This window comes from Anolis carolinensis, unplaced genomic scaffold, assembly GCF_035594765.1.
Source record: "Anolis carolinensis isolate JA03-04 unplaced genomic scaffold, rAnoCar3.1.pri scaffold_13, whole genome shotgun sequence".
NCBI classification, from domain to species: Eukaryota; Metazoa; Chordata; class Lepidosauria; order Squamata; family Dactyloidae; genus Anolis; species Anolis carolinensis.
Window position 1 is genome coordinate 3,561,029 of NW_026943824.1, and position 21,600 is coordinate 3,582,628.

Consider the following 21,600-nt stretch of genomic DNA (forward strand, 5'->3'; position numbering starts at 1 on the left):
GTTGTTTTTCATCTATGCGACTGTCACCTGGGATGGCAACATCAATGATCCAAACCTTGTTCTTTTCTACAACTGTGATGTCTGGTGTGTTGTGTTCCAGAACTTTGTCAGTCTGGATTCGGAAGTCCCACAGTATCTTTGCGTGCTCATTTTCCAATACTTTTGCAGGTTTGTGATCCCACCAGTTCTTGACTGCTGGGAGGTGGTACTTGAGGCATAAATTCCAATGAATCATTTGGGCCACATAGTTGTGCCTCTGTTTGTAGTCTGTCTGTGCGATTTTCTTACAGCAGCTGAGGATATGATCAATGGTTTCGTCGGTTTCCTTGCACAGTCTGCATTTTGGGTCATCAGCTGATTTTTCGATCTTGGCCTTAATTGCATTTGTTCTGATGGCTTGCTCCTGGGCTGCAAGGACTAGGCCTGCTGTCTCCTTCTTCAGGGTCCATTATTATTATTATTATTATTATTATTATTATTATTATTATTATTATTATTATTATTGTTATTATTATTATTACAGGTATTATTATTACATTAATAGTGATTTTAGTCTTTTGTTTGGTTTCATTAAATGTTCTTTCTTTCTTGTCTTGAAGGCCCAGTGGTCCAAGACTTTGGAGGAAGCAGGAAACCAGAAGAAAAGAGCAGACATGGTAAGTTTTAGGGTTGCGGGGCCAATTGTTTCATTCTGTATTCATACTTTGAACCTATGGGTTTTGTTGGCAAAAGCCCTTCATCATGGAGAAAATTGGGACATCTTGAAACCTAGCATACCATAGCTTCCGCTCTTGCGAGGTTTGCTTTATACAAGTCGGAAACTAATTGTATCAATGCCTTGATTTTTTAATTGGAACAGTTCTCTTGGCCCAAACGAATCCCTGAGATTTGTGAACATTTCCTGACTTTAGATGTATTCTGTCCATCTTTTGATCTTTTGTCCTTGTATGTGATTTTTTATGACTTGTTTTTATTGTTGTTTGATCTGTTTTATTGCTTTGTTTTATTGTTGTTGACTGGGCTTGGCCCCATGTAAGCCGCTCCGAGTCCCTTCGGGGAGATGGAGCGGGGTATAAAAATAAAATAATAATAATAATAATAATAATTATTATTATTTAGCATGTCCATAGCCATCCCAGACTTGCACTTGAAATCCCTGACCGACGCTGGGATGTACTGTAGGAAATCTCTCCTTTTCCTTTCTACGTGCTGTTTTAGAATACAGCTCGAGGGCTGCATTTAATATCCACTAAAGGAGTACTTATTTCTTGGCTTAAAGATTTGCACATTTCATGGCACGTTGTTCAGAACTTTGATATCCATGATTAAACGTTGAAGTATTAAAGTGGGGAAAAATAGGCTTGTCACATTCGAAAAATAAATTGTGAATCTCCTGATGGCTATGAACAGAAACACAGCCCTTTGTATACTGTCAGATGTTTTCTTGAGGTAGCTACTTATTTATCAAAGCTATTTAAAGGAGGTTTGCTGGTGTGATTATGCAGAATGTTCTGCAAACTCTTTCCGTAGCAATGCTTCATTTTCTCCTCCCTTCTGTTCCTCCGCCAGCTGCTTGACACATCCATTGGCTGGATTATAGGCAGCTGGAATTTCACAAATAATGCTGCAATTTGTTTTTTCCGCACCTTTCTTTGTATTCGTCCATAACTTAACAGCGCAGTTTTTGGCAGTTCAAGACCTGCAAATAAGTGGGTTCGAAAGCTTCATGGTCAGAATGTTTCAACTCAAACAACTAAATAGCAACTAAATAACACAGAATATGGTGAAAATTAAGTGGTTTGTGGGGATGTGTTTGTATTTGTGAAAGGTAAAGGAAAAATGTGGGACAAAATGTAACGGAAAGAAACAGACGCAGTGGCTCCTGGTTAAATGTGGTTTGCTGAAACCATCCTTTCCAAACACCTTTCCCCCATTATTTCTCAGTGATTGAGTCCTTGTTAGTTTGATGCTATGCCGGTGTGGCTGAAAAGGCGTCACAGATGCTGCTTCTTGACCAATATTCTGACACATGTTGGCATTGTTTTTCTACCAGTCATTCTATATCTGGGTTATCACTGTGGGTGCCTATAAAATGGCAAAAACACTTGTTAGGTGTTCTCACGTTGGAAACTGTGATGTTTATTTGAATCTGAGCTCAAATTGGCTTTATGTCACGAATGGTCTGAAACAAGGATTGGGAATTGGTAAGTATGCCCATTAATAATAATAATAATAATAATAATAATAATAATAATAATAATATTTATTATTATTATTATTATTATTATTATTATTATTATTTTAAGAAGAAGAACATGCCCTGTAAAGCAAAGTGAAGAACCTGCTTTGATTGAAGTCAAAAATCAGAAACTCCTCAAAGCACAGCAGACAAAAACCAGTACAAGAAAACCGCACTACAAACTAGAGCTGACAGCTGGCACAACAAAACATTGCATGGAAAGTTCCTTGACAAAATTGAAGGAAAAGCTGATCAGGAGAAGACCTGGCTCTGGCTCACGAATGGGACCCTGAAGAAGGAGACAGAAGGCCTGATCCTTGCAGCCCAGGAGCAAAGGCAATCAGGACAAAGGCAATTAAGGCCAAGATCGAAAAATCAGCTGATGACCCAAAATGCAGAATGTGCAAGGAAGCTGACGAAACCATTGATCATATCCTCAGCTGCTGTAAGAAAATTGCACAGACAGACTACAAACAGAGGCACAACTATGTGGTGCAAATGATTCATTGGAACTTATGCCTCAAGTACCACCTCCCTGCAGTAAAGAACTGGTGGGATCACAAACCTGCAAAGGTTGTGGAAAATGAGCTGCAAATATACTGTGGGACTTCCGAATCCAGACTGACAAAGTTTTGGAACACAACACACCAGACATCACAGTTGTGGAAAAGAAAAAGGTTTGGATCATTGATGTCGCCATCCCAGGTGACAGTTGCATTGACGAAAAACAGGAAAAACTCAGCCGCTATCCGGACCTCAAGATTGAACTTCAAAGACTCTGGCAGAAACCAGTGCAGGTGGTCCCGGTGGTGATGGGCACACTGGGTGCCGTGCCAAAAGATCTCAACTGGCATTTGGAAACAATAGGCATTGACAAAATTACGATCTGCCAACTGCAAAAGGCCACCCTACTGGGATCTGCACACATCATACAAAAATACATCACACAGTCCTAGACACTTGGGAAGTGTTCGACTTGTGATTTTGTGATATGAAATCCAGCATGTCTATCTTGTTTCCTGTGTCATACAATAAAATAATAATTTTATTTTTATACCCCGCCCATCTCCCCAAAGGGACTCGGGGCAGCTTACATGGGGCCAAGCCCAGTCCACAACAATAAAACAAAGCAATAAAACAGATCAAATAACAATAAAAACAAGTCATAAAAATCACATTCAAGGACAGAAGATAAAATCTTGGATAAAATCTTGGATAAAATCTAGAAAAACCTGGGCCAAAGTCATTTTTTGGGTCTAGAATTATACCGGTACTCACTTAATTGCTGATGGAAGCCAATGATGATTATGTTGATTTGTTATATTTATTTGCACTTTATTTTTCTCTCGTAACGGAGACCCAAAGTTGATACATCGTTCTCAGTTGTAATCATCTTCATTCCGAAGAGTCAAGAGTTCTCACAAATCACTTTGCTAGTATCAATACTGTCCATATTCTCCTCTCTTTGCTTTCTCTCCTTATTTTGGTCTTGAGCAGGTCTGGACTCTGCAGGAATCTTTTCTAAATGCTTTTGCGTCAGTGAGTGCCTTGCTTTGCTGATAGACGATTGAGTCTGGTATTGACTTAAGGAAGCTTTTAAGTTTATATCAACAGGGAAGAGGTGCTAAAATCTATGCCGCTTTTGAACTCATGGTGTAGCCCATTTTTTTTTCTTTAAACAAGATTTGTTGAAGCAAAAAACAATTTCTTCCCTTCAGCTATATTGTTATGGGAAGCATTTTCCTGTGGGGCATGATTTTGTGATCCCTGAAGATCTTGTTCGAAACCCCGGACACTTTTGCCCCAAATGTTTTCAACTGATATTTTTAAAAAAGAAAAGCCAATACCCTCCACATACTGCAAAGCCATTTTCCCAACTTTCTGAAGACAAAGCAGAAGTGAGGCTAAAAAATTGTAGCTTTTTCAAAATCATATGGTAAGCTCGATGGCTGAAATAGTGATCTGTATTCCGTTTCCAGTCCTATATTGTTATCTTTGGTCTGGCACAGTTAAAGCGCTGAGCTGCTAAACATATGGACCGAAAGGTCACAGGTTCGAATCCGGGGAGCAGAGTGAGCACCCACCGTTAGCTACAGCTTCTGCCAACCTAGCAGTTTGATAACATGCAAATGTGAGTAGATCAATAGATACCACTCCGGCAGGAAGGTAATGGCGCTCCATGCAGTCATGTCAGCCAATGACCTTGGAGGTGTCTATGGGCAATGCCGGCTCTTCGGCTTAGAAATGGAGATGAGCACCAACCCCCAGAGTCGGTCACGACTGGACCTAACGTCAGGGGAAACCACTACGTCAGGCGTAGTGGTTTAAAGCCTTGTGACTTGAAGGTTGGGTTGCTGACCTGAAGGCTGCCAGATTCGAATCCCACCCGGGGAGGGCACGGATGAGCTCCCTCTATCAGCTCCAGCTCCATACGGGGACATGAGAGAAGCCTCCCACAAGGGTGGTAAAAACATCAAAACATCCGGGCGTCCCCTGGGCAACGTCCTTGCAGACGGCCAATTATCTCACTCCAGAATCGACTCAAGTTGCTCCTGACACGGAAAAAAAAGTTCGAAGACATGAAAATGTGAGTAGATCAATAGGTACTGCTCCGGCGGGAAGGTAACGGCGCTCCATGCAGTCATGACCTTGGAGGTGTCTATGGACAACGCCGGCTCTTTGGCTTAGAAATGGAGATGAGCACCAACCCCCAGAGTCGGACACGACTGGACTTAACGTCAGGGGAAAACCTTTACCTTTACCTTGGTATGGCACGTTGTTTAAGGATCACAGGCCATGAAATCATGCTTTTGGCATCTCTCTTGCTTCAAGGATTTCTCATGAATTCAGTTTGACCTCCACAGTTTCCCTAACATTGAGCCTCAAACTCCTACTACTAACAGGAGTTTTTTTCCCTCTCATGGGAAACGTCTCTCTCTCGCAGCTCCTTATCTTGTGTTGCTAAGGAACAATTAGGGCAGTGGTTCTCAATCTGGGGTCCCAGATGTTTTTGGCCTTCAACTTCCAGAAATCCTAACAGCTGATAAACTGGGATTTCTGGGAGTTGTTTGCCAGGTCCAGAACAACTGGATTAGGGCAAAGGCTCTCCTTATTGTCCGATGCCAGTCGGCTCGGCTCAGAAGCTGTTTCCCTCTCTGTAAGGAAGTATGAAATTTTGGTTTACAGATGTTATGTTTAATTGTGTGTTTATTTTTTGAAAGGGTAGGTATTACAGTTATTGCATCTCAGCACTCAGAGGCTGGTTGCCATGGAGAAGTAGGCGGAGCCAACTGCCGTTTTGTTGAAGAAGTGCAGAGTTTTAAAAAGGGATTCAGTCTGTGCTCTGATGAGGCACAGGGAAGATTGATCCTAGGCTGAAGGGATCAAGGAGACTCAATTGTGAATTTTGAGTTGGTTTAAAATAAGTTTGGTGACTTATTTAATGTAGTCTGTGTCCTGGAAAGGAACAGAGAATCTGTGATCGTATATCATAGGGTGACTGCGGTTTAAAAGTAGCAGAGGAAGAAGTTCTGATTAAGTAAAAGAAGTGACATTTTAGGGAGTTTGACTCACTTCATTCTGGTATTGCAACTGTTAATAAAAGTGCATCTAAGTGAGAAACAATATTGTAACCACTAAGCTCTGTGCCTGAATAAACTTGTTATTGTTCCTCCAACATCTAAGCCTCTGTCACATCTATATATATAAAAGAGTGACGGCATTAGGGCAGCGGACAAAACAACAAAACTACAAGCCCCCCAACCTCCAAATTTGACAACACAACCCATCATCCACGGCTCTAGTTTGATACAACAAAAAGAAAAGAAAAATAAAGTCCTAATTAGAGAGAGAGGAATAATTGTTTTTATCCAATTGCTGCCAGTTACAAGGCTAAGTTCCGCCCACTTGGTCTCCTAGCAACCTACTCAGCCAGGACAGGCACAGTTAGGCCTCACTTAGGCCTCTTCCACAGATTATCTAATTTGCACTGGATTATATGGCAGTGTAGACACATCGAATCATAGCATCAGACAGTTAGAAGACACCCCTAAAGGCCATCCAGCCCAACCCAATTCTGCCATGCAGGACACAATCCAAGCACTCCTGACAGATGGCCATCCAGCCTCTACATAATGATGATGATGATGATGATGATGATGATGTTGAAGATGATGATGATGATGATGATGATGATGATAATAATAATAATAATAATAATAGAAGCATAGAATCCAAGAGTTTGGAGAGACCCCTAAGGGCCATCCAGCACAACCCTTTCTACTATGCAGCAGGACACAATCCAAGCATTCACAACACATGGACAACGTATAAATACTATACAATACTACACAGGGACACAGACCCCCTCTACCCTCACCACTTTCACAGTACACAAACAACCAAATGCATACTAAACATAAAGACAACCATACAACAGACATTCAATACCACCACTACCTCAACAATTTCTCACCAACACAACCAGACAAGGCCACAGCAACGCGTGGCCGGGCACAGCTAGTATATTATAAACCAAGTTGTGTTACCATCTGAAGTGAATAAGAAGAAGAAAAGAAAAAAAAATTAAAAGGTCTCCTCTCTGAGTCTTTGGTGGTTGCATCTTTACAAATTGGTGGCAGCGGTGGGATAAAAGGATCCCCCCCTGCCGAAAAGAACCTTAGACGTTCATAGTCCTTTACAATTGGTGGCAACCGTTATAAATTCTTCACACTCTCCGATCCCTTTTCACAAGCAGAATCCTGCTCCAAAATCCCCTCACTGGGAAACCTATCAGTCCTCACAACCATCACCTAATCTTCAGCCTCTGGCTGAACTACAACACCAAGAGATTTGCAGGTTCTTTGGTAGCGCCAGGCAGAACCAGGTTGCCACCAGGGATGCCCAGAAAGCTTGGCAGCACTTGCTACCGATGACATTGCGCTCGCACAGCCAAAGACGACGGCATCAAAGGGTAATAGACTCGCATAGCTAACTGACACAGTGCATTCCAGCTCATGATTCAATTACCTTTCTGCTAAAAGTCCGTTTACTACTTGGGGAAAAAGCGAGAGAAATTTAAACAGCTCCTGCTAATTGCAGTTGACAAGACAAAGGCAGTTTGACTTTCTAGTATTAATTAGCAAACCCATACTAATTAGCTTGTATAAGCACAATTCATGCCTCTTTCTCTAAACGCAATTAATATCGCAACTGAAGTCGGTCTCTGGGCTGTGCCGTCCTATCATTAACATACTTCACCCTCATTAAGCATGGACGGCGGTGGCTGGAGCAATGTGTTTGCGATTAGAGCCGTCGAGAAGCTCCTTTCTGTATTTCATATTCTGTCACGAGTCTGGGCCTGGGATATCTTTTGCAGTTTAAGCAGAATTAACCTCTCGCCGAGGGTTGTGGATATAGAACGACGGAACCTTTTATTCTTTCCGCTCTTAATTGCTTTGCGTACTTTTGCCACGAAGATACGCATACAGTAGAGTCTCACTTACCCAACATTCACTTATCCAACATTCTGGATTATCCAACACATTTTTGTAGTCAATGTTTTCAATACATCGTGATATTTTGGTGCTAAATTCGTAAATACGGTAATTACTGCGTAGCATTACTGCATATTGTACTACTTTGTTGTATAACATGATGTTTTGGTACTTAATTTGTAAAATCATAACCTAATTTCATGTTTAATAGGCTTCTCTTTAATCTCTTCTTGTTATCCAACATATTCGCTTATCCAACGTTCTGCTGGCCCGTTTATGTTGGATAAGTGAGACTCTACTGTATCTTGTTTCTTTCTTGGACTGTGAAGTTGACTCCGTCATGTTTGGTTTGAAAAATCTCATGTTTCATCCCAGTATGTGAACACGAGCTGGCATTTCATATCTCCCTAATGTCCATGGGGGAAAAAAAATAAATGATTTGAACTGAAACATATGAAACTTGCATTGCACTCCGTAGGGTCATAAGCATGGCTTCCATCCTTCCATCGGTGTATCTTTTAGTTCCTAAAGCCTATTCAGACCGATTAATAAGGACAAAGGTTTGGAACGGATTACCTAGGTTTCAATATTTTAATTTCAATGTATTATTACGGAGGGAACTTTAATTAGAATTTTAATAGCAAGGTTAGTTTGATTTATATTTTAATATCTGTGAATGCAGTTTTATTGGTATCTTTCTCCCCCTAATTAAATTGAAAGTTGTCTTGTATCCCAGCCAGGTTATAAAGGAAATGAATAGATAATAATAAATAATTACAGATGTTGACAAAGAAAGCACAGACCAGGCATGGGCAAACTTCGGCCCTCCAGGTGTTTTGGACTTCAACTCCCACAATTCCTAACAGCCTAAATTTTATCTTTATTATAATGTAAATTAGGAAAAAAGTAAGAAAAGGAAGATAGAGATTTATGAAAGAAAGGCTGTCGTTAGCCTACGTGAAAAGTTGGCTAAAGGAAATGGATGGCTCATGAGGTCTCTTTCAACTCTATGATTCCCCCAGGCAGGAAGCAGCCAGGCTTTGAAGCTGCAAGGCCATTCAGTGTTAATCAAGGTGGCCAATGGCAACATTCACACTTGCCTCCAACAGACAAGTGTTGGACCCTGGACATTATTCCACAGATATATAAACTTCACTTGCCTAGTTTCCAACAGACCTCACAACCTCTGAGGATGCCTGCCATAGATGTGGGTGAAACTTCAGGAGAGAATGCTTCTGGAATATGGCCAGACAGCCCGGAAAACTAATAGCAACCCGGTGATTTTGGCCATTAAAGCCTTCAACAACACATAGAATTAACGCAGTTGCCTGCCATAGATGTGTGGGTGAAATGTCAGGAGAGAATGCTTCTAGAACATGGCCATACAGCCCGGAAAACTAACAGCAACCCAGTGATTTTGGCTATTAAAGCCTTCAACAACACATCAAATTAACGCAGTTGCCTGCCATAGATGTGGGTGAAATGCCAGGAGAGAATGCTTCTGGAACATGGCCATACAGCCCAGAAAACTAATAGCAACCCAGTGATTTTGGCCATTCAAGCCTTCAACAACACATTGAATTAACGCAGTTGCCTGCCATAGATGTGGGTGAAATGTCAGGAGATAATGCTTCTGGAACATAGACAAACAGCACAAAAAACTCACAGCAACCCAAAGACAGCATTGGATTATTAGTGTGGACTTTGTGCATGAATGTATACAAACATTCTCCTTTTTTTGGGGAGGGGGAATCCATAATAACCTCCTGAAGGTGGGCTTAGCCCCTATTTTTTTCTTTTGTTCTGAAGTCAGTCGAAATGAATGGTCGCCGGGAGAATTCCCTCTGGTGTACGCTGTACATCTGCCTCATGTACCCTCTTTGGAAATTGATGTTCTGCTTAGAAAGCCCTGGAAAAATTAAAGCCATCTGCTGTATATTACCAGACGTGCCACAAATTCAGATGTGGAACCTTGATGAGGTGAATGGTAATGATGAATACATGGCGAAAATAATGATAATCATTGTTCTGCCTTGGCTCAGTTTTGCAATTCCCAAACTATGTGGAATTTTGATCTGGACTATCATTGGCTAGGATGGCCTGGACAGTGTCCTTGTAAAATTCAATGTCTTCTTCCATGCATACTACTTAGAACAGTGGTTCTCAACCTTCCCCTTAATACAGTTCCTCATGTTGCGGTCACCCCCAACCATAAAATTATTTTTGTTGCTACTTCATAAATGTCATTTTGCGTCCATGTGTTTTGGACTTCAACGACATCCTTCAGTATATGGACGATTGGCTCATAGCAACAGGCATGGGCCAACTTCGGCCCTCCGTCCAGGTGTTTTGGACTTCAACGACATCCTTCAGTATATGGACGATTGGCTCATAGCAACAGGCATGGGCCAACTTCGGCCCTCCGTCCATGTGTTTTGGACTTCAATGACATCCTTCAGTATATGGACGATTGGCTCATAGCAACAGGCATGGGCCAACTTCGGCCCTCCGTCCAGGTGTTTTGGACTTCAATGACATCCTTCAGTATATGGACGATTGGCTCATAGCAACAGGCATGGGCCAACTTCGGCCCTCCGTCCAGGTGTTTTGGACTTCAACGACATCCTTCAGTATATGGACGATTGGCTCATAGCAACAGGCATGGGCCAACTTTGGCCCTCCGTCCAGGTGTTTTGGACTTCAACGACATCCTTCAGTATATGGACGATTGGCTCATAGCAACAGGCATGGGCCAACTTCGGCCCTCCATCCAGGTGTTTTGGACTTCAACGACATCCTTCAGTATATGGACGATTGGCTCATAGCAACAGGCATGGGCCAACTTTGGCCCTCCGTCCAGGTGTTTTGGACTTCAACGACATCCTTCAGTATATGGACGATTGGCTCATAGCAACAGGCATGGGCCAACTTCGGCCCTCCGTCCAGGTGTTTTGGACTTCAACGACATCCTTCAGTATATGGACGATTGGCTCATAGCAACAGGCATGGGCCAACTTCGGCCCTCCGTCCAGGTGTTTTGGACTTCAACGACATCCTTCAGTATATGGACGATTGGCTCATAGCAACAGGCATGGGCCAACTTCGGCCCTCCGTCCAGGTGTTTTGGACTTCAACGACATCCTTCAGTATATGGACGATTGGCTCATAGCAACAGGCATGGGCCAACTTTGGCCCTCCGTCCAGGTGTTTTGGACTTCAACGACATCCTTCAGTATATGGACGATTGGCTCATAGCAACAGGCATGGGCCAACTTTGGCCCTCCGTCCAGGTGTTTTGGACTTCAACGACATCCTTCAGTATATGGACGATTGGCTCATAGCAACAGGCATGGGCCAACTTCGGCCCTCCGTCCAGGTGTTTTGGACTTCAACGACATCCTTCAGTATATGGACGATTGGCTCATAGCAACAGGCATGGGCCAACTTCGGCCCTCCATCCAGGTGTTTTGGACTTCAACGACATCCTTCAGTATATGGACGATTGGCTCATAGCAACAGGCATGGGCCAACTTTGGCCCTCCGTCCAGGTGTTTTGGACTTCAACGACATCCTTCAGTATATGGACGATTGGCTCATAGCAACAGGCATGGGCCAACTTCGGCCCTCCGTCCAGGTGTTTTGGACTTCAACGACATCCTTCAGTATATGGACGATTGGCTCATAGCAACAGGCATGGGCCAACTTCGGCCCTCCGTCCAGGTGTTTTGGACTTCAACGACATCCTTCAGTATATGGAAAGATCTTCAGCCTTCTCTGCCAAAGGGGTCACCTAATAACATTAGAAATATGTGTTTTCTGATGGTCTTTGGGACCCCTCTGAAACCCCCTCGTGACCTTTCCAGGGGTCCTGACCCACAGGTTGAAAAATGACTATAATGTTAGACTTGAAAAAACCTGGGTACTATCTCTAGAAACCTTTCCAAGCAAGAAGGCAACTAAGTCAGCCTGCCTATGACTGGAGGCAAGGCTTCTTGATCATTCGTTGTTTCTCACCACCTTAGCACGATTTGCAAAACCCAGATTAACCATGTGAAACAATTAAACTTGCAGAATAAATTATGCAAAACGTGCAAAAGTTTGTTCAGCTGGCCTTGTTAGCGCATTGGCCGCAGAATGTATATTTCCTAAGTGTAATACTTGATTTATCTCAGTGCGGAATTTAGAAATGTTTTAGTGCGGAGCATACATGAGGGAGACCAATAATTCAATCTCAAGTGTCAGTGTTAGGCTCAGCAGCCACCTCCCTTCCAGCTCTCTGTGGATAAATCAAGAGGCAGAAAGTGTCATCTCGATCCTTTAGCCGAGATTCACCCTGCTAAACATGCTGGTCCTGAAGCCGTAGCCTTTGCATTCTTGGGTCTCGAGCGTGCGGCTCTGTTGTTCTCACATCTATAGCTATTCCGCCATTGCACTTTTTCACTCCGGAGTTACTGCGCTGCCTCTCCGAGGCAAAGAGATCATGCCGTTGAACTTTCCTGGCGACCTTTTGATAAATTATGAATGCCCTCCCCTTCCCTATTCGGGATTACTTAATTGAGGTTGACAACTCTTCATTGTATTACAGGCTCTGGCTTGTAAAAAAAAAAACAACAACCCCGCGTCTATGAATATTTTATTAACCTTTAAAGACTGGCTGCTTCATTCCATGCTCTTGCCAAGCTCTGTCCTGTTAGAGTTCCTTCTGATTGCGGCATTTTTACAGAAAAGCGCAAACCCTCTTGTCTTCTTTGGGGCTCATTTCACTCTCCAGCTGGTGGCAGGAGGACACTCGGTCCCAAAGACCATTTTCACGTTTTAGTCCTATTTCCAAACACTTGCTTTCAAGTGTAGCTTGTCTTTTTTTTATTTTATTTTACTCCTTGAGGCTTTCTTATTTCGGTTTGCTGCTTCGGAAGCAGAATTATCCTGGCTGTCAGAAGGCAAAACTAAACCCCGACGTCACAAACCATTGCCTACATTCTTCACATTTACAGATCCCCTTGGGATTGAAATCCAGGAGACCCGAGCTTCATATTAGCTGTGGTTCCTGATAGAATAGAATCATACAATCATAGAATAGTAGAGTTGGAAGAGACCTCATGGGCCATCCAGTCCAACCCCCTGCCAAGAAGCAGGAAAGAGAGGGAAAGACTTGACCACTAGCATTGAGATAAGGACTTTACCCTAAAACAGTGGATCCCAATCTTTGGTCTTTCAGGTATTTTGGACTTCAACTGTCAGGACAGGAGCAGGGAGAGAGATGTGATCCGACCTTCTCCCTGACTTGTTGATGAGTCTCACCTTCCACTCATCAGTCAGACCACTTGCGCTTCTGCACAGTAGCACTGACAAAACGACACCTCAGTCGTAGATTATCTGCTGATCCCAGCGGTACTAGGTTTTATTTATATACAAGGCTATATACAACTCCAAACACCATAACTCTCAGGGCACATGTTTCCTGCAAAGGGAAAAGTATGGCATGTCCGTTCAGCACAGCCGAGAGTCCATTATCAGAACAAGTCCAACATTCCACAGTCTATGACGAATGTTCCGTCCAGCAGTTGAAACTGAAGTCTTGACCCATTGGCCCTGCAAGCTATCCATCAGGGCTGGCATGCAGTTAACTCCTCTGCTGCTGGAAAGCTTGCCGGAACACAGATGCACAATCCAACAGCAAACATTTGATCTAACATTTCCCTCTATAATAAACAAACCACACTGACATCAACTCCCAGAAATTGCAGCCATCTTACCGCCTGTTAGGAAGTCCAAAACTTCTGGAGGACCAGTCGTTGGGAACCACTGCTCTAAAAGGAGAAATGCTAAGCAGAAGGCCAATGTCTTCAACCCTGACTATATCTCTCCCTTTGTGGAAAATGGCATCTACAGCTGGGCAGTCAAACTCCAGGACGTGGTTTTGGGGGCCAGCTGGAGGCACAATGTTTGTGAAGAAAAGATGTAACAGGAGGCAAACACCATCTTCTCTGTCTTGGTTCTGGTTTGGTGATGTTGAGAGACAGGGAGGCCTTGGGCTGCCTGCAGAGATTTGGACCTTTGGTTGGCCAGTGTGGCAATCCTTGTTCTCTTCTTAAGACTCAAAGGGAGGCAGGAGAGACTGCACTGCTCATAGAAATATGAGAGATGGAAAGCTTTTTAGAAGAACATTTTCTTTGTTTCTTGAGTAATCTTTGGAAAATGGTTTTAGCTTCATGTACCATTGGGCCTTGAGAAGACCCCGGTGGTGCAGTGGGTTAAACTGTTAAAATCATAGAATCATAGAATCATAGAATAGTAGAGTTGGAAGAGACCTCATGGGCCATCCAGTCCAACCCCCTGCCAAGTAGCAAGAAATCACGTTCAAGGCACCCGTTGAGCTGCCGAACTTGCTGACTGAAAGGTCGGAGGTTTGAATCCAGAGAGTAGAATGAGCTCCTGCTTTTAGCCCCAGCTTATGCCAACCTAGCAGTTCGATAACATTCAAATGTGAGTAGATCAATAGGTACCACTCTGGTGGGAAGGTAAAGGTGCTCCATACAGTCATGATGGCCACATGACGTAGTAGGTGTCTACGGACAACGCCGACTCTTCAGCTTAGAAATGGAGATGAGCACCAACCTCCAGAATTGGACCTGACTATACTTTTACCTTCCATTGGGCTACCTAGGCTTGAACTCCCAACTTCACTTTGATTTTCTCTGGAGTTTTCTTAGGTCTAGCTTGAGATGCCACTGTCAGGGATTGATCTTGGCCCATTGTGCCCTCAAAAAAGGTTTGGATTCCCTATTTTGGGAAATAGTAGTGCAAAAGCGAGGAGAAAGATATTCTGGTTAGTGATATCGGACAAAATTAAAAATGCCATTGGACTTTTTGTGTGTCTGTGTCACATTGTTGTAACATTTTCTGCATACCAATAAACACCAGTCCAAGTGGTTTAATTGGAAAGCGTACATGACAGCTTTGCTTCCCGTGGTTGATTTGTCGGCCTCCGCGAAGTCAACCTTTCTCAACAAAGTAGACATTCTAGGTCCAAGCTGCATGAAGCGTCTTTCAGAAATAATGGCACGGTGTTGCTATTGCTTGGAATTAATTTTATTGGAAAGCAGAATATCAGACTTCTAAACTATCTCACCATACACTATGTTTCCTTGGAGCAGAGAGAAAAAATTTAGAATGCTACTAGCTGTACCCAGCCACGCGTTGCTGTGGCGAAGTCTGGTGGTATGGGAAATAAAGTATTGAGGAATTCGTGGTAGTTAAGGTAAAACGTAAAGGTTTTCCCCTGGCATTAAGTCCATTATAAATGGGTTATATAACTGTGTGGAAGGGCCTTGAGTCTACACTGCCATATAATCTAGTGCAAATCAGATAATCTGTGGAAGAGGCCTAAGTGAGGCCTAACTCGGCCTGTCCCCTGGGCTGAGTGGCTTGCTAGGAGACCAAGTGGGCAGAGATTAGTCCTCTAACTGGCAGCAATTGGATAAAAACAATTATTCCTTTCCCTCTAATTAGGACTTATTTTTCTTTTCTTTTTGTTTGTAGTTTTGTTATTTTGTTGGTCGCCGTGATGCCATTACTCATTTATATATATAGATGTTTGCCCATTGCAACAACGATCGCAAATATGGATTTTCACCTCATCTACCCCTTTAGAGCAGTTTTCCATCCTTGGGGTATTGACGTGCTAAAATGGTTAAATATGGAGACGCAGAGGGCATGTGAGTCTTTTCTTTGTCATTCACATGTTCAAACAGATTTCTCTTTCTCGGGGCAGCCTCGCCGTAATGCATTTAAATACTGATGGGTTTAAATAGCTCCTTGAATTGTGTTGAGACTTCTAGTCAAACACAGCCTTTCACTTCAGTATATCATGCCATCTCTCTGCAGTTCACTTCTTATTTATCTTTGCCTTTTTAAAGACCGTCTCCTCTCCAAAGAAGCTTTTGGAAACATTTCATCAGCCCATTGCTTCTTAAATATTTATGATTGGCTTTTCAGCTTCCTTTACAGAAAAATCTTAAGAGCTCCTGGGTGGAGACTTTTGGTAAATTGGTATCGGCATGCGGGGCTCAGCTGTTTATTTAATTTTCGCAAACATGGCACCATTTAACATTACCTAGGGCCCCCCTATATAGTGCATGTATAACATAGAATCAAAGTGTTGGAAGGACCTCATGGGGCGGAGAGTCCGAATCCTTGCTCGGTGTAGGATCTCCAGCTTGAACATCCTCAGCATTTCTCTGGATGATGAAACACAACCATTAATATGAGATCTTAAAAGTAGGATGAGTAAGAGCCAGAACAAACCTAGTCTTAGTTTTTTAACCAATGGCAATCTCAAATAAATTTGAGCTTTTGGGAAAACTATAGTGTCTGGCTTTACTCGGCGGTTATCTGTATACCTTCTGTTAAGATCAAAATCCTTAACATACAAAGGCACTTTAAGCAAGGTAAAAAGATAACCAAAATGAAAACAAGATGAATAAAGGGTTAACTCCACCCAGGGCTGTTGAAAGATAACTTAAAACAATACATTACAAAAGGAGATTTTGCTGGTTGCAGTCATCTCTCTGGAGTTCTTGGAAGTCTTTTGCCTCTGATGAAAATCAATGGCTCACACGCTGGTACTTGTAAGATGTCTCGATCTTCTTCTTTGTGAAACTTAGGCTGACCAAAAGCTTCTGTTGTCTCTGGGACTGGTGGTATATGAGTACTGCTGAATGAAGTGTTTAGTGCTAAGGATGCTTGTTTTGGATTGCTTGGGCCTAGGATTGCCAGACAATGACCAAGACTCAAGTCTAGCAAAGGAGCTCTACACAGGCAAATGGACTAAACCAACTAAGGGGGTTTTATGCTCCACCCTGGACATTCCACAGATCTATAAACCCCACTTGCCTAGTTTCCAACACCTCACAACCTCTGAGGATTCCTGCCATAGATGTGGGTGAAACGTCAGGAGAGAATGCTTCTGGGACATGACCACACAGCAGGGAAAATTCACAGCAACCCAGTGGCCAAACAATTGCCCATATACATACATGGAAACAATCCTTCTTTCCACTTGTATTTCCATGTTAACCCTCCTCCTGTAGATAGTGTACTGCCACCATTAGAAGCCGCTGGTGGCCTTTTTATACCCTGCAGGAATTTGACTAATCCTGCTTTAAAGCCACCTTAATGGATAGCCATTAGCGCATCTTGTGATGGTGAATTTTACAGTTGAAATTGCGCATCTGCCTTCAGTCCCAGTTCATCCTTTGATCTTCAGAGTCTCTGGCACCTGATTTCTATTTTGTGCCCTAAATGCATGTTTGTGTATACAACAGAAGCTGATTCGCATGATCTTGTCATTATGTGATAATTGCTGCTGTCACAGACTTATTGAACGGAGGGGACGAACCGCCTCCCACCAGGATCACAGCATATGTTTTTCCACATCAGCCTCGCGTTTATTCATTGCGCCATCGGGACCGTTTTAGTAAAGGCACATAAATACAAACACAGATGAAGTACCAGTAGATACTTTTAAGTAATACAACAAAGTTAGAACAAACTCATCTGAGTCTGGGTTTGGAGCAACACGGGTTAAATACTGTATATACTTGAGTATAAGCCTAGTTTTTCAGCCCTTTTTTTAAGACTGAAAAAGCCCCCTTTGGCTTATACTCGAGTGAGGGTCCTGGTTGGCTTATATTTGGGTCAGTTTATACTCAAGAATATATGGTACATTTATTATTTTTCTCTATTATTATTGGTATTATTACATTTATTATTTTTCTCTATTATTGTTGCTACTATTAAATTTATTTTACTATATTTTTATTTTATTGTATGACACAGCAAACAAGATAGACATGCTGGATTTCATATCACAAAATCACAAGTCGAACACTTCCCAAGTGTCTAGGACTGTGTCATGTATTTTCGGATGATGCGTATTATTATTATTATTATTATTATTATTATTATTATTATTATTATTATTATTAATACATTCATTATTTCACTCTGATATTATTATTATTATTATTATTATTATTGCATTTGTTATTTTACTCTATTTATTACTACATGTATTATTTTCCTGTATTTAGTATTATTATTATTATTATTATTATTATTATTATTATTATTATTAATACATTCATTATTTCACTCTGATATTATTATTGTTGTTGTTGTTGTTGTTGCATTTGTTATTTTACTCTATTTATTACTACATGTATTATTTTCCTGTATTTATTATTATTATTATTACATGTATTATTTTACTCTATTATTATTAAAAGGATACATAAGCACATTGACATTGAAGAAGATGAGAATAATGATTTGATCAGAGTCGGAGAGTCTTATCTTAAATTTGAGCTTGATGTAAATATTCAAAAACATTGAACCTACTGATGCCTCAATTAATGTAATTTTATTGGTATCTATTTTTTTTTCTCAAATTTACCACCCTCGGCTTATACTGGAATCAATCCCAGTTTTTTTGTGGTAAAATTAGGTGCCTTGGCTTATATTTGGGTCAGCTTATACTTGGGTATATATGGTATTATTATTATTATTTTATTATGACACAGCAAACAAGATAGATCTGCTGGATTTCGTATCACAAAATCACAAGTCGAACAATTCCCAAGTGTCTAGGACTGTGTGATGTATTTTCGGATGATGCGTGCAGATCCCAGTAGGGTGGCCTTTTGCAGTTGGCAGTTATTATTATTATTATTATTATTATTATTATTATTATTATTATTATTATTATTATTATACTCAAGTATATACGGTACTTCTTCCAACAAACAGCTGCCTATAATGTCGGTGTAGTGTAAGATATTTGGATCCAGGCGCACCATAGATGCTGACTTCAGCTTCTATCAACTACGGTTTGGATGTTGTGTGTGCATTCTCCCTTCCCGTGGCTTTTAAAAGAGAGCAATTTTTCAAGTTTATCCCAAATGTCACTCCATTTCATTTCCAAATATAATCTCATGGCGAGAAGGTTCGCGCTCGCCCATTTTCAATCTCCAAAGTTAATACATGAATTTATATTCTTTTCTCCCGCCCGCTCTCCTAAATTAAGAGCCGTAATTACCAGGCGCGCTTGCTTACAAGCGAATAAACCAATAAACCGCCACGGGAAGAGGCACACTCACCCTTTACTACCCCCTTCTCTCCTATTGAGGAGGAAGTTTCCATCTTTCCCATTAGCAGCCTTTGCTCACATTCAGGACCATGGAAGCCTTATCTGATGTTGACCTCAAAAACACACAAGCTGTTCCCTCTCTCGCGCATACATGCATGCTTTCCGAATAAGCGCACCTTTTTCCTTTTGCCATCAACACACCATCAGAAGCCATGGCAATCTATTACTAACGCTAAAGGGAGCCGGTGGCAATTTATCTGCTCATGTCAAGCAAGCAGGTGGCAGTTGGACTCAAGGCTGAGGCCGCTTAGCCAATGATGAATAGCCTATTTACTGAGGCTGCATCTTTGGATGCTGTCCGCACACAGACCAGGGAGCAGCGCAGAACTATAATAACAAACCTCATTGCAACCTTTGGCAAGAATGGAACATAACAAATGGCTTTGTGTGCCGGAGAGGTGGGGAGGAATTGGAAGTTTCTGCCCGGCCTGCCTGGTGTCTTGGAGCACCTGTCTTATCCTGGCCATCTGTGATGGGCTGTGCGGAAAGAGAGGAGCGGCTCAGTAATCAGAAAATTGAGGAAAAGGCTTCTCGCTGTGATAATCTTATCGGCCAGCCAATATGAATTAACTTTGAGGCTACAGGTGCAGCCGTACGCCTCCCTTTGTGCCATTGTGGCTGGATTTGGGAAGCAATCGGAGTTGGGTTTTAGGTGGAACGAAGGCCTGGAACTCTTTTATTTACTTAAGTCAGTCCTTTAAGGTGTGAACTAGGGTTGTGCTTTTGATTAGAATTGCTGTTCGTTTTGTGTAGTTTCATCCGTTTTATTTATTTATTTTATTACATCATTTCTACCCCGCCCTTCTCACCCATCAGGGGACTCAGGGCGGCTTACAATATACATCACAAACACAGTTTACATCAAATTAAAAGTCATCCAAGATTAAAAATTACAATAAAAATTAAAATATAAATTAAAAACAGCATAATTATACATCTAAATATACATTTCAGGCGCATTTTTGTCTCATTTTGTATTTTGTCTCATTTTTGTATTTGTTCCTGCTAATGAAAATGGGGCGCCTATTCGAACAGAATTTTCGTCTGGCTTACAGAAAAAACCCGAAATTTTTCAGACCATTGGCTGCAATGGGAGGGTTTCTGAGGCTTTGGTTTTTGGGCTAGAGGAGTGAAAATCGCCACACATGGAGGGCATTTTTGACCCCTTTTAGCCCACCAACTTTTAAAACGTTTGAGTCTTCCCCAGTGCACTATTGTTAAAAAAGGTAAAGGTAAAGGTTTCCCTGACATTAAGTCCAGTCGTGACTGACTCTCGAGGTTGGTGCTCATCTCCATTTCTAAGCCAAAGAGCCGGCGTTGTCCATAGACACCTCCAAGGTCATGTGGCCATTGGCATGACTGCATGGAGCGCCGTCACCTTCCCGCCGGAGCGGTATCTATTGATCTACTCACATTTGCATGTTTCCGAACTGCTAGGTTGGCAGGAGTGGGGCTAACAGCGGGCGCTCATTCCACTCCCGGAGTTTGAACCTGGGATCTTTTGGTCCACAAGTTCAGCAGCTCAGCGCTTTAGCACACTGTACCTTCAGGGGCCCAATTTTAAAAATAACATTGTTATTAATATTATTTTTAACACCCATTGGCACACATCAGCTATGATGGGGAGGCACTCCTCTTCCAGACTCAGCTTAGAGTCCCAGGATAACTATTATTATGAAGGCCCTGTTCTCTCTCATTCCCACCACTTGAGCTTGAGATGGAGGTGGGACTGAGAGAAGGGCTCTCCTGAAGGGTATCTCAGGACCTGGAATGCAGGTTTGTACAAGGGGATATGGTTGGCCAAGTAGCCTGGACCTGAATTGTCTAGGGCTTTAAAGGTCATCACCAGCTCTTTGAATTGTGCCTGGTAACAGACTGGCAACCAGTGGAGCTGCTGGGTTCCTCGCTCCCTGTAGCCAACCCCAGTGAGCAACCTGGCTGCAGCTCTTTGGACCAGCTGAAGTTTCCAGTCACTCTTTAGAGACAGCCCCACATAGAAGAGTGTGTTATAGTATGTAACTAAGGCATGGGCCACCATGGTTACATCTGGCTGGAAAGGGTGCACAAGTTTTAATTATGCAGAGGCCCTACCAGTCACCGCCAACACCTGGGCCTCCAGGTTCAGCGCCGAGTCCAGGAGAACCCCCAAACTGCAGACCTGTGTCTTCAGCAGGAGTGGGACCTCATCCAGCACAGGCCGGATCCCTATTGTTGTGACTCAGCTGGAGCCTCAGAGTGACTCTGATGGGGATTATGGGATTCAGGTTCAAGATGATGGGATTCAGGTTCAAGTTGACTCTGATGGGAATTATGGGATTCAGGTTCAAGATGATGGGATTCAGGTTCAAGTTGACTCTGATGGGGATTATGGGATTCAGGTTCAAGATGATGGGATTCAGGTTCAAGATGACTCTGATGGAAATTATGGGATTCAGGTTCAGAGTGTTCCTGTTGTTGGAGACGAGGAGCAGGGAGGCTTTCCCACGGCAGGGAATGGTGTTGATGATACTGAAGTTAGCCAGGTGCAAATTGTCTCAGGAAGGGAGGATAACTCCCAGTCAGATAGCATGCAGATAGAGGCTCATGCTAATGAGCCGTCTGGCCTTGACAAGATGGAATCTTTAGATCGAGCTGACCGTTTGGAATTCCGGGTTCGC

The 21,600-nt window shown here is 42.4% G+C and overlaps 1 protein-coding gene across 2 annotated transcripts in view; it reads left to right on the top strand.

Moving 5' to 3' along the window:
- mad1l1 (mitotic arrest deficient 1 like 1) overlaps window positions 1-21,600 on the top strand; it is a 527,237-nt gene that overhangs the window by 187,702 nt on the left and 317,935 nt on the right. For both annotated transcript variants that reach the window (XM_062964141.1, XM_062964142.1), the window contains one exon: window positions 600-656. In XM_062964141.1, coding sequence (XP_062820211.1) covers window positions 600-656 — 57 coding nt within the window. The remainder of the gene's footprint in view (window positions 1-599; window positions 657-21,600) is intronic.